The sequence below is a fragment of the Carica papaya genome, chromosome 8, assembly GCF_054855325.1.
Source record: "Carica papaya isolate Zhongbai chromosome 8, ASM5485532v1, whole genome shotgun sequence".
Taxonomy (NCBI): domain Eukaryota; kingdom Viridiplantae; phylum Streptophyta; class Magnoliopsida; order Brassicales; family Caricaceae; genus Carica; species Carica papaya.
The window spans coordinates 1,701,084-1,714,441 of NC_142316.1; the positions used below are offsets into that span (position 1 = coordinate 1,701,084).

The following is a 13,358-nucleotide window of genomic DNA, read 5'->3' on the forward strand; positions in this document are numbered from 1 at the left end:
TTCAAAGGAGAAAATTACCAGTATAAAAAAATTAAATTAAAAATCATAATAAAAATGAACACACAATCAAGATTTTACAGTAGGTAGTTATGGCACCAAAGAGAAAAATCACATTCTTCTGATTCAAAAAAATTCACCACCTTTTCTTATAAAATGAAGGAATGACCAAAAAACAATAGAAAATAAGAAAAAGAAATTATAAATTAAAGAATACTATTGAAAACATAACTAAACAAAAGAATTATGGCAAGAGCTTGCAATCTCTGATCCTTATTTGGTTATCTGCAGAACTGCATTCACCGTGAGAATAGGAAACTTTGGCTCAAACAGATAACAGCAAAGTCTGAACCAGAAGCAACTCAACATTTGGAGGATTAGCAGCACAGTTACTCCAATAAATTTCATGGGGGCTTCCTGCATTTTCATGCCATATCTGGGCCACTAGGAAGCTGTTCATAGCCATCATGATTAGCAGCAGCTGCAGCCTCTGGGCTTCCTTGAGCAGGAATGCACTTAAGGATGACGCCGACAAGTAGGCTTACAGCTCCCATTAAGACACTCAATAACCAGAATTTCCAGCTTAGTGGTACTGTTCCAGCAAAAGTTCCCAAGAATTCAACCATGATAACCTGGAAACCTACTGTTGACACCATAACAGCAATGAAAATCCAGCTGTTGAATATCCCACGTAAAACGTTTATCTTTTCCATATCCCTGCTGTTGATTTCATTGAAAACCTGTAAAGATGACTAGTCAAGTGAGGATACTGTCTGGATATCAGAAGGTTATCGCTGGTGTTAATCAAGAATTATGGAAGTTCATTATCAAATGCATGTAAGCTTATGTCCAAAAGCTGCTTCTTATGCCACTAACATTTATTTGGAGAGGGAACAAGACCAGAAACATCTGCAGGAAATTAATATAGGGAACAGCAAAGCTAGATACTTATGCAAGAAGCACCAGTTTTCCTTTTTGAAAGTCGAATGCTTTAGAGAAGCAAAAACAGAATGAGTTATGACAATGAAAAGTCAGTACCTGACAAAACACAAAGGTATTAAATACGATTGTATTGAGGATAGCAGTAGCATCAGGACCGGTGAGCTTGAGAATATGTTTCCCATAAAATTGGATAACACCAAGAACACTCAGTTGATAGATGCTCTGGCCAATGATATTCCTCCACATGACTCTGGTGATCAAGTGTACATTCCTCCCAATTGGAGGTCTCTTCATTAGCCCCTCGTGAGGAGGCTCCGTAGCCAATGCCAGTGCACCAAGCGTATCCATGATCAAGTTAACCCAAAGCATCTGAACAGCTGTGAGAGGCGCAGAACCTGGAAAGTACTTGCAGAGATTAGCATTCATTTCACGAAAAAAGGACTGAAAGTTAGCCCCAGAAAATTTCTGTCTTGACAGCTTATATCTATCAATGAACCTACCCGAGATGCAGGCAGAAACAAAATTGATCATTAAAGCGACAATATTTACTGTCAACTGGAACTGAACAAATTTTTGGATGTTGATATAAACAGCACGACCCCATCTGGCAACATTCACTATGGTTGTGAAGTTATCATCCAAAATTATTACATCAGCATTTTCTTTTGCAACCTGTTGGTGATAGCAGATTAAGTTGCTTAGCTAACAGTTATACAGACAGCACAAGGCTGATGGAAAAACATCATATGGAATTCACACCCAAACTTTTTGTCACATTTTTGGACATAGTACAATTTATTAGATCTCATTCCAGCAAGACATGAACTACTAGTGGAAAGCCACCTGAAGGAAATACAAGATCACAATAATGCCATAATTGTGAAAGCTAAATAATGTGAATACCATATGACCAAGAAGATGAATTAAGCTTCCAGAATAACCATTAAGATTGCATTGAAAAGGACAATCACAAACCTCTGTTCCTGCAATACCCATAGCAAGTCCAATATCTGCCTCATGCAAAGCAGGAGCATCATTTGTCCCATCACCAGTTACAGCAACAACTTCTTGGAAGACATCTCTTAATTGGTTTACTAAAGTGTGTTTGTCCAAAGGCAATGATCGGGCCATAACCTGCATGAACAACCAGAGAATTTTAGGAAAATTTTCACCAAATTGAAACTTAAGAAGTCTAAAAGCAGAGGTTAAACCTGCAGTTTCGGTACTAACTCCTGCATCTCCTGCAGACTTTTCTTACGAAAATCTGGTCCTTCTATTGCTAAACCATCTTCGGTCAAGATACCACACTCTTTAGCTATAGCCTTGGCAGTGTTAATATTGTCACCTGTTACCATTCTCACAGTAATTCCAGCAGCTAGACAAGTTTGCACAGCTTCTTTTACTCCTGGCCGGACAGGATCCTTAATTCCAATAACAGCTATTAGTGTATAATTATCATCAGGAATGTTATTTACATCACTGCTTTCATCGATGTCCTTGAATGCCAAGCATAAAGTCCTCAGCGCTTCAGAGGCAAAACCATTTATGATATCATTGATATTTTCTCTTTTCTCTTCAGACAGAGACACTGCTTCGCCATTCCCATTGAGGACTTTATCACACATTTTAAGAATTATTTCTGATGCACCTTTACAAAATGCTCGTACTCCCCCATTGTTAGGGAGAGACACAAGCACAGACATCTTTTTCTTCACCGAGTTGAATGGTTCAACTTTCACTATGTTGGATTCTTGACGATGAGTCTTGAAATTACCTCCAATAAGCAATCCAAATTCCAACAATGCTCTTTCTGTTGGAGAACCTAAAATGTTAGTCTTTCCATCTTTCCCTTTCACTACTTCTGAGCTAGTATTCTGAAATATAGAGTGCAAAAGGACGCTGAATACGTCTTCTGAGACCGAAGACTTCAAAAAATCTTCATTCCTATTGTTTTCTAGTGCTTTAGTTACTTCACAGATCCATATTTTATCCACTACCATATGATTTGTAGTCAATGTACCAGTTTTGTCAGTGCAAATGCAGCTAGCGGAACCCATTGTTTCACAGGCAGAGAGATGCCTCACCAGTGCTCTCTCTTTCATCAATTGTTTCATTGCAAAGGCAAGACTTAGTGTCACTGCCAAAGGTAGTCCTTCGGGAACTGCAACGACAATTATAATCACTGCAATGGCAAAGTAATTTAAAAGTGTCATTGCATCATTGGGAGCCCATACTGTGATTTCATCATGAAGAGACTTCACCACTAAGAAGCGTGTAACAAGAACCAAAAATGTTAGAACTGAAAAACCCAATCCAATCTTTCCGATAATATTAGCAACCCCATTAAGCTTCACTTGCAATGGTGTCTCATCCTCTCCACCTTCGTTCAGGGTAACCATTAATCTTCCCCATTCAGTCTTCATACCAACAGCAGTCACTAACATTTTACCAGAACCGTCTTGCACTTTGGTTCCTGATAGAAGAAATGGCCACTCTCGGCTTACATTCACTGGCTCACTCTCGCCCGACAAACTTGACTCATCGATTGATAAGCTATAACCTGATATAAAAATACCATCTGCAGGAACCTGATCACCGATTGAGAGATGAACAATGTCACCAACCACCAAATCATAGATAGAGACTCTCTGTCTGCTTCCTTCTCGTGTAACCTGAATGATTATATTTTTCTTCTCTCTATCCAGGTCCTTGAATTGCAAGGATTGTTTATAGTCGCTTACTGCAGTCACCATCACAACTAGGAATATACTGAGAAAAATTCCTAAACCATCATATATACCTTTTGGCCACCCTTCAGTGGAGACGCCAACGCCCATTGAAATAGCAGCACATATCATTAGAACAATTAGAGTTAAGTCATGCAGAGCTTCCCAGACAAACATAAAAAATGTTCGAGAAGGTTTTTCTGCATGTTGGTTCGAGCCATAGATCTTTTGCCTAACTGCTAATTCACTTGACACAACACCATCATTTAGAGATACAGATGTCTTTCTACCTAAACCTTCCACTCCTCCATGGGCTTCCAAGCCCTTGACATCGTGTGTTCTAACAAGTGCAGCTAGTTCATCAGGTTCAATGCCAAAACCAGCTTGACTGACTTTTCTAGTCAGCTTGTACTCAACACGATTACCCGCTGTACAAGATAAAACCAGACTGTCAATGAAGGAAAGAAAACCTTTGGATCAAGAAGATGCAAGTATCTTATGGTGAAAATCATACCATCAATGAAATGTAACGCTGCCTTTTGAACATAAAGTGCTATTCGTACCTTTTCCTGATCAAACACGACAAAAACAAAAAATAAATACCAGTATTTAGCAGGAAAACAGAAACTTTTTTCAGGAGAAAAATAAATAGCAGTATTTGCAAGATTCAGAGCCATCAAGCAGGCTGCTTAGTGACCCATGAGACCCTGGCCATTACGTCATCTTTAATCGGCATGCTTCACCAGTCTTGTCCCACCAATATTGCGGCCAATAATCGTCAATGTACAACTCACCTCTGCTAATCCAAGCATCATGCCATGAGTGACTTTGAACTTTAATTTATACATGTAAAGGTACTTCTTGCTGATTTATGGAGTTATGAAACATCTAGACATTGTGTTTTATTGAAATAAACGTGAACTAAAAGAATCTTATGGGTACTACCACACATATTAAAGAAGGTAAACAGAGAAATAAACAGCTTCATAAACTATTAAAAAACTGTTGCTTTATACATACTGTTGTTAGTTTCTCCATTCTGTTATATTTACTTTTTGGCAAAAAAAAAGTGAAAACATATGATTCAAAATGAGACAGAAACAAAGATAAAAATCAATAGGGATGATTAAGAACGGAAAAAGTAAACAAGTTAATGAACAGACGTCTTATGTATTGCACTTCCATTATTAAATACCACTAATTATACATAATTAGACATGTCATTGTTGTTTATGGGTGGTCTGTCAGGCTCGATCATGTTCATCCACTAAAGAAGGCATACTAGTCTTTTGGTCGCTTCATTCACTTAAATTGATTTTAATTCAATACACCCTCCTTTTCAACTAAAGCCGGCAGCCTTTCTGGCCAGGCTGGCCACTTCAATCCTCAGAGCCTTATTATTTATACAAGAAGCTTCATCAAAAAGAATGTGGCATGAGGTGAGAAATCTTTTAAAAAAATGAAAGTCAAATATTATTAACAACACCCTCTTTTTAATGTAAGAGTTGACTAACTATTCTATTTGATGATAACATATCAATAATATCTCAAATCTCACGTTGAAAAAATATATAAAAATTATTAAATTTTATATAAGAACTTAAGTCATATATTATTAATAGTTTAAACTTAAACTTCTAAGAACTAGTAGTGTGGGTCAAATAATTGTTGATCTATGATGAATATTGTGTGGAAAGCAGGCACAGACTTTGACATGATCGAGTAGTCATAGCTGGTTAAACTCATATCTAACCGTGGAAGATAAAATGAACATTAATGTCCCCAAGATCTTTCTAATTTTCACACATCATGGTCCTGAAATCTACCATAAAAATCCACACAAATGTGAGGAAACTTCCCCTAAAACTATTGGTATTGAAGAACTTTTGGGATATTATCAAACAAGTTAGAAATTTATAGGTCCAATTCACATTAGCAGTCCAATGGAAAATTGTTATTGCTAGGTTGCTGGCTATATAAACTCATATTATGTCAATTAAGAAATTAAAGGAAGTCGCCCAATGAAAAATTCTTTTGATAAAAAGTCTGAAAACAGGGTGGCCACTCAAATTTAGATTTTGTCAAAGCTGTCCATATCTTTGATTTGGCCTTTCTATATATCTAATTCAACCAAGTCTATAAACAAGAACATAAAATAGGAAAGTACCAAAACAGAAATTATTGGTTCCTTCTTCTGTTTTTGGAAAGAGATTATTTGGCTTGAATTAATCAATGGTGATTCTTGGGATGATAAGGTAAAAAATGAATGTTCATTATTCAGTCCTCAATCCTTTTCAGGCAAATTTTAGCAGACGCGAATCAACTCAATCTTATCCCAACTTCCAAAAAGCAATAACAAATCACTATTTTCTCATCAACCAAACAACAAAAGGTTTCCGAATTAAACACTTTGACCAATCAGAAGCTACATTGTAACAATGGAATCATCATCGATTAGATCATACAGAGAAAAAATAATTAGAAAGAAAGAAACCTGGAGTTTCCTCCGCTTCCTTTCACCTTCAGCACGCTTAGCGAGATCCGCCACCATACGGAACCGGCGGCGAGGATTTTTGACAACGGAAACGGCTCGTCGCCATTTCATGAGAGCTTCCTCAGAAGGTCTTTTGGCTTCTACGTCGAAGTTCTGTCTCAAGTATTCCTCCATTTTCACCGTGATGAGGATCAGTTCTTCTCCTCTGCTTCTCCCCGTGTCTTCTTCTTGATCAAGGTATGCGTTTTGGGAGATGGAAAGGTGTAATGGATTTCGAACAGAAATATTCAAAGCACGCCGCGAATGGCGCCAAGAAGTAAGAGAGAGACGTACGTGAAGACTGTGAAAACTGGTTGTATGAAAGCTTAACATGCGTTGCTTTACATGCGTACATGTTGCTCTAAATCTACATAAATATATATATATATATAGTGTACTACACGTATATCGCCATTTCCTTAGGTCATCTCTTTTAGTTTTCTTCTTCTTTGACCCAAATAATAATTACATTTTTATATTATTAATTTTATTCAAATTAATTTTTAAATTTAATTTTTGATTAAATTAATTAATTTTTAATTTAATATCTCTTGTGTAACAACTTAGAACTTAAAGAAAAATAAATTATAAATTGAACACGAAAGCGAAATAATAAAATTAGGATTTACATTCTTTACACAGTAATTTATAATATCTAATAGAAATATAATAATGAATCTTCTAAAAGAATAAACAAAAAAATAAAAAAATAAATAGAAAGTAAATAATTGGACATCATATTTTCAACCCTCTTATGGATCTGGATCCATATCTTGCTCCTCTTGATCTAAAATGTTTAATGAAATAGTGAGATACACTATCTCAGTAAAAGTATCACACTACTCACCGATACAGAAATGAAGGTTGGTAAAAATTATAAAAACAACTAATGAAGTTCTTAATTTAAATAAATTCATTTATCATAAATAAAATTATTTATTGAATACTTAGCTTAGCGAGATTTTTAAAACTGACTTATAGAGACAATAACACAACCATAGCATAATCTTATATTCAATTAGCCAAAACAATAACATTCTCTTTTTATCTGTCTACTGATATCAATGGGATCCATAGGAATGTCTCCACTACGGGTGAACCATTATTCAACATTGTCAACTAACCGGCCGTCCTCATACCTCATCCGGTATGAGCGCTAAAAGTACAATCCCTCAATATCTCGTTCGGTATGAGGGTAAAACAGGTTGTCCTCATACTCCGTCCGGTATGAGCGCAAAAAATATCATCCTTCAATACTCCGTCTGGTATGAGAGTAAAACGGGCAGTTCCCATACCCCGTCCGATATAAACGCCAAAAATAGTAATCCTCGATACTCCATCTAGTATGAGGCGACATTTACAGTAGGGTTTTCTATGTATCTACTCTGTCCATCATTTCCTAGGATATCCAGTAAGGCCATTATTCATTCATTCACTTAACCAATTAATTTTTCGTTTATATTTAATTTTCAATTTTACAATTTAACTGTAAATCACATAAGACAAGCAATACATACATCTAAGAAATACAACTGAATCATCTTACCAATTTCAGTATATTATCATGAATTTAAAACTGTAAAATCAAACAATCAGTTAAAATATGACAACCGTAATAAATAACCGGTTTCAGCTCCATTAGTAACCTGTAATTAATTATCAAAATTTTTTAAATTATACAAAATACCGTATTATTTATAATTAAACTTCAATTCCATAACAGGGAATAAGATAAGGAATTCTTATCCGAATCGGTGTCTAAAATACTAAACTTTCATCTACGCCTACTGGCAGTCCTCGGGTTTTCTAAATTTTCTTTCAGAGATTAAAACACGCTTCAAGTACCTAAAAATATCTCAAAAAACCTAAAATGGGTGTTAAAAATATTTTCCTACCAATTTTAAAATTCCGGCACAGCAACACCGCCATGCTCCAGCAACGGAACTGTCGGTCGTAGTGGTGGTTTATCTCAGATTGGCCATTTTCGGCCAGTTTTGTCTGATTTCGGCCGGTTTTATACTCATCTCTATGAAAAAACATGTTAAGGAGGCTTAATTGACCGAAAAAAATTCAGAAAACAAAAACTCACCAGCGGCAAGATTTTTCGGTGTAGTAGCTCCACCGACTCACCTTCGCGGTTAGACATTTTTCTTTGGTCAACCTATAAAAAATAAAATAGTGATTACAATGGTGAAAAAATCGTACAAAACAGGAATTGGGAAGGGGCATATCGGAGGTAATTTTTTTGTTTTTTCTGCAGCGGCGCTGCCGGGCTTTACCCGTATTTTTTGGCTCATCCGCCGATTTTTTTGCTCCGATTTTGCCATGGAGGTGTTCAAAATCAAATTTCGATTGAATGAAATTTTTTTTACTTTTTTTGGCAATCAGAGGTGGCTTCGGCGCGGCAACGGGCGACAGTCGACTCTTTTCTCTAGCGACTAGTTCTTTTTCTCTAGCGGGGGGCTAGCGGCTAGGGTTAGAGTTCGATGTGAAGTGAGGTATTTATATCCATCTCCCTTTAATTTGGGTCTTTCATCGCGTTTGATCTTGATCGTCCGATCGCGTTTAAAGAAAAAATGAATCTGGACCATACAATTGCGTTTAAAGAGGAAACGAATCTGGACCATTCATTGCATTTAATCGCGATCGTCTGATCGTGTCTGAGGAGGGAATGGATCTGGATCGTCCACGCACGCGGGAATAAATCTAAATCGTCTGATTATGGGCACGTAGATTGCTAACGTGGCCTCCCGCATGACACCGAATCAGTATGGCTTACCACGCGGCTCACTCTGATTCGTCATGGTTACTGATTGGGCGATTTTACGTGACATATTTTTTCTAAATTGCTTCTAGTTTCTTATTTTTCTTTTAAAAATACCCTTCCAAGCTCAAATTTTCACCAATCTCTCAAAATTGTTTTCAATTTCATATTCCACCTATTTGTTTTCCTAATTTTACATTAAATAAAAATTTATAAAATTAAAATTTATATTTTTATTTTTATTTTTATTTTTATTTTTATTTTTATTTTTATTTTTATTTTTTAAAAATTAATCACGGGCAAATCTCGAGCCCGGGTATTACATCTTGGTCGTTATTTTTAATTAAATTCATTTTTATATTTTTTTAAAAATTAATTTAATCCCTTTTAATTACTTATTAAATTAATCTTTATAATTTTCACATTTATTTGACGAAGTATTAATAAAAAAATTAATTTAACATAAAATTAAATAAAAATAAAAATTATATAGAGTAAATTTATATTTTAACCCTATATTTTTATATATGATTTTTTAAGTTTATTTTTTTAATGGAAACATAGTTCAATTACTATTTGATTCTCATTTATTTTTTATTTTTAATTATAAAATCAAGATTTTAATTTTTTCAAAAAGAAGAAAGTATGAATTTATTGTAACCAAATATATTTTTAAAATAAAATGAGATAAAGCAATCAACGAGTTTTAGTTCGTAGTTAAAATTTAGTTGAAGTATTTTTTAAGAAAATAATAATTCATATATAAATAAAATGATACGTATATATAAATTATTTATACAAAATATATTTCTAAGATCATATGTCTATTATGAGAAGAAGTTATATAATGAATGAGATTTTTATTTGTATAAATAGTAATTCGAACTTGAAACGAACATGAAAAAAGTTAATGCTATTTTTTAATATAAAAATTATTACGAGTATCAATTGATTTAATCATTGAAACATGTTTTCAATCTCTTTGCCTTTTTTTTTATAAAATTGTACTCAATTTCATGTATGATAATTCCACCAAGATCAATATATGTAAAAAGAAAAAAAAAATCATAAAAAGTAATAAAAACTTACTTTGAAAAAAATTAAAATATTAGAACAAAATGAAAATATGATAATTTTACTTATTTTATGTTAAAAAATTATTAAAAAAAAGACGAATCATAAATTTTTTATTTCTTATTTTATGTTGAAAAAATTATAATTTCTTAGTGGTGATACATATAAACACGTAATCTGATTTAAATGCATAATTTCTTATTTAAAAGGAAGAAAACATCAATTATCAAATTAATAAATTAAGTTTGATAAACTTCATAGATTGATTTTAATTGTTAAAAATGAATGAAGGTTTGATCTTTTTTTGAGATGAAATCGATCTTTATTAAAATGAGGGCAAATATTACAACATGTGGGGATGCATCATCCCCTAGACAGAAAGGTCCGGATATGAACGAGCTTCCCTTGTTAGGTGGTGTGCTATCATATTTCTTTCTTTTTTTTCACCTAATTCACAAAGATGTCAGGTCAAGTAGCAAACTATGTTATGCAGTCTGTTACTATATTTCTAAATTTATATTCATCTATCTTCTTACTCAACAAAACATTCTTCACTATTTAAGCATCAATTTCTAAAATTAAAGAGTCACTAGTGTTGTCGACCAAGTGTTGCAGCACCCTAAGGCACCCTAGAAGTTTTGGTAGATAAAGTGAAATATTATTTTGTAACTGGCTCGAAAGTGCAGTTAGTACCATCCCATCTAAATTTCGAATCACCACTCCATAACCGACCTCTAACCCCATTGTATAAATTGCGGTGTCAGTATTATATTTCCATAATCCTTCAAATGAGGCTTGCCAAGACACAAGACTAGGTGCAATTTTATGATGATTCACTCTTCCTTTGTTTCGACATCTTAGTGAAGGTTTAATATTTGATCCATGAAAATACTAAACCTAGAAATTAAATACCAAATATATATATATATATATATATTTATGGGGGGGGTGAATAAAAACATTTAGAGATTCATGAGCATTATACTATTTGTATTTTTTGGAAATAGATTATTGCATTGAATTGGGATACTAAATCAAGTGAGACATACTAAAAGAAAATGATAAGATCCTATGTATATATATGTATGTGATTTTTTAAGAACCCAAACATGATCAATGAGATAGATACTCTAAACAAATTAATCAAATAATTAAAGTTCCATATATATATATATATTATTTATATTTTTTTTAATGTCATTTTCTATGTTTACTCAAAATGAATAAACAAAAAAGAAAACTTTAAATTTATTGAGTAAAATTATTATTAACTATTTAATTTGTCCAAGTTAATGATGAATTTTAAGTAAATCATGAATATATATATATATATATATTTTCAAGAGAATTATAAATCAATTTTATTTTTGAGATATTGATTTTTTGCATTTATTAGGTGATTTTTTTCTTTTTTTTTGTATTTTCTCACTTTCATGATGTATATAATTACTAGATTTTTTACTTTCATGAATTATGAATGAATTCTCACATAAATTGATAATTATTACATAAAATAATTATATTCAATAATTATTATTCAATATTATTTTTCTTATATCATTTACAATAATTTTATTTGGCTTTTACATGAAGTAATTTGTACAAACGAAATTAACACACACAAAAATTATGGAATGCATGGGAGAAAACAAAGCCCAGATCCAGCTCAAGGCCCAAACTTAGCCCAGGCCTTTTGGAACGCAAACGACGTCGTCCTGTATTTCTTCTTCATTTAACAACTAACTACAGAGAAGCAGCGAAAATGGAGGCAAGCGGAGCGGAGATGAGCATTGACTCGGGAACGTTCAACGAGCGGTAGGAATGAAAAGGAGCTACGAGAACATGGCCCGAGAAACGAACGCTAGAGGAAAACCAGCACGAAGCGGGCGAAAGTAGAGCAGAAGATAGAAGAAATGGAGTTTTACGACGACGGGAAAACGAATCAATTGAGAAGAGACTGAAGCTGCTGATTGGAGGTATGATTTTGGTTATTCGATGATAAGAGGGAGATGAGAGAAGGAATTTTTTAGTGATTTTCCTGATCAGACTCAGATTATTGATGAATCTCTAAACAAAGAGGAGGAGGAAAAATTAAACTTTCTTTTTAACGAACCAATTTTAATCATTTCAGTTTGGATGAACTCGTTTCTCTTTTCATTTTCATAGAGTTAAAGGCTCTCTTGTCGCAAGTAAACGATACTCTTACGATAGCGCCTGCCATCTGTTTGTCAAAATGATTAAAAAAGTAAAAACCATTTTTCTTTCTTTGTTCAATGAAGATGTTCTGCTACATATATTGTTTATTGATTATGTCTTTCTTCTCTGATAAATTCCTCAGGACATTCTCAATGCTGGAATAGAAGGAAAACTAGGGTTTTTGCAGTTGACCAAAAAGAGAGTGAAAACATGTGAGTCAGTGTTGAGGTTGATGTTTGATTTTCCCATGCAAATTCTCATGCAGGTTCCAGTGGTCAACACTCCAAAAATATAAATTCAAGACCTTTCACTCTGGACTAGTGATTTACAGAGTGAGTGATGGTTTCTGGAAAGCTAGGATAGTAGCTGATTGATAAAAATGTTTGAATAAATGTTAACATGGTTGCATGGTTTTCTTTTTCATTCCTGACATCCTACCTATCTATATTGGTTTTTGAGAAGAAATCTTATCTAGCTAGTTCAAACTGAAAACCCATCATGATGAGTCTGGTTAGTGTTCATTTGAAGTGTTTTTGGTAGTAAAGTTATCAATTTAAACTGGTTATCTTTTTGGTTTAAAATGAAAACTCATCATGAGTCTGATTAGTGTTCACTTGAAGTGTTTCTGTTAGTAAGGCTATCAATTTAAACTGGTTATCTTTTTGGTTTAAACTGAAAACCCATCATTAGTCTGATTAGTGTTCATTTGAAATGTTTTTGTTAATAAGGTTATCAATTTAAACTGGTTATCTTTTTGGTTTCACAAGCAAATTAAAAAGGATATTCCTGTAATAGGTTTTAGTGTTTTTGGTAAGAGTGAACAGGTTGCTGGCAACTGCTATTGATTTGGTGATTGAGCAGTGGTTGTTGGATGATAAGGAACATTATTTTCTCTGATAATATGTTCATTGGCCAATCTTTGGAGTATAAGAATTCATGGGTGCATGGCATGAGTATATTAATCTTGCAATTTGTTCAATTCGGTGTTCATTCTTTTAATTTGGCTCTTATGGTGTTCTTGATGAATCATATGATTCATCAAATATGGAAGTGATGGGTATGATGATACAATATGCTTCAAAGCTGAGAATTTGATCATCTCATGACATGCCATTACTTGATTCAA

At 33.6% G+C, this 13,358-nt stretch overlaps 1 protein-coding gene and 1 long non-coding RNA gene across 4 annotated transcripts; one reads left to right on the top strand and one right to left on the bottom strand.

Moving 5' to 3' along the window:
* Positions 1–14: 14 nt before the first annotated feature.
* On the bottom strand, positions 15–6,548 carry LOC110806804 (putative calcium-transporting ATPase 11, plasma membrane-type). Of its 3 annotated transcripts, none has more exons than XM_022031745.2 (7): positions 6,160–6,548; positions 4,180–4,234; positions 2,151–4,093; positions 1,915–2,073; positions 1,440–1,611; positions 1,036–1,334; positions 15–737 (listed from the first exon to the last, which is right to left on the bottom strand). In XM_022031745.2, the coding sequence occupies exons 1-7, from the start codon at positions 6,529–6,531 to the stop codon at positions 423–425; spliced, it is 3,315 nt and encodes a 1,104-aa protein (XP_021887437.2). In that variant the 5' UTR covers positions 6,532–6,548; the 3' UTR covers positions 15–422. The 3 variants fall into 3 exon arrangements, with proteins under 3 accessions (XP_021887437.2, XP_088066206.1, XP_088066208.1); XM_088210080.1 differs by lacking the exon at positions 6,160–6,548 and adding an exon at positions 4,460–4,650; XM_088210082.1 differs by lacking the exon at positions 6,160–6,548 and adding an exon at positions 4,384–4,649.
* A 5,152-nt stretch (positions 6,549–11,700) lies between these two features.
* Positions 11,701–12,655, top strand: LOC110806801 (uncharacterized). The gene is made up of 2 exons (XR_002538360.2): positions 11,701–12,012; positions 12,375–12,655. It is a non-coding gene; the product is annotated as an uncharacterized LOC110806801 (long non-coding RNA).
* The last annotated feature ends 703 nt before the right edge of the window (positions 12,656–13,358 follow it).

Bases quoted from the DNA above. Each gene is read 5' to 3' on its own strand.
- LOC110806804 (XM_022031745.2), bottom strand. From the start codon at position 6,531: ATGTTAAGCTTTCATACAACCAGTTTTCACAGTCTTCACGTACGTCTC. The intron at 4,235-6,159 runs GTTTCTTTCTTT...GTGTTTGATCAG, and splicing joins GGAAGCGGAGGAAACTCCAG to GAAAAGGTACGAATAGCACT. The intron at 1,612-1,914 runs GTTTGTGATTGT...TATCACCAACAG, and splicing joins TGGGTATTGCAGGAACAGAG to GTTGCAAAAGAAAATGCTGA.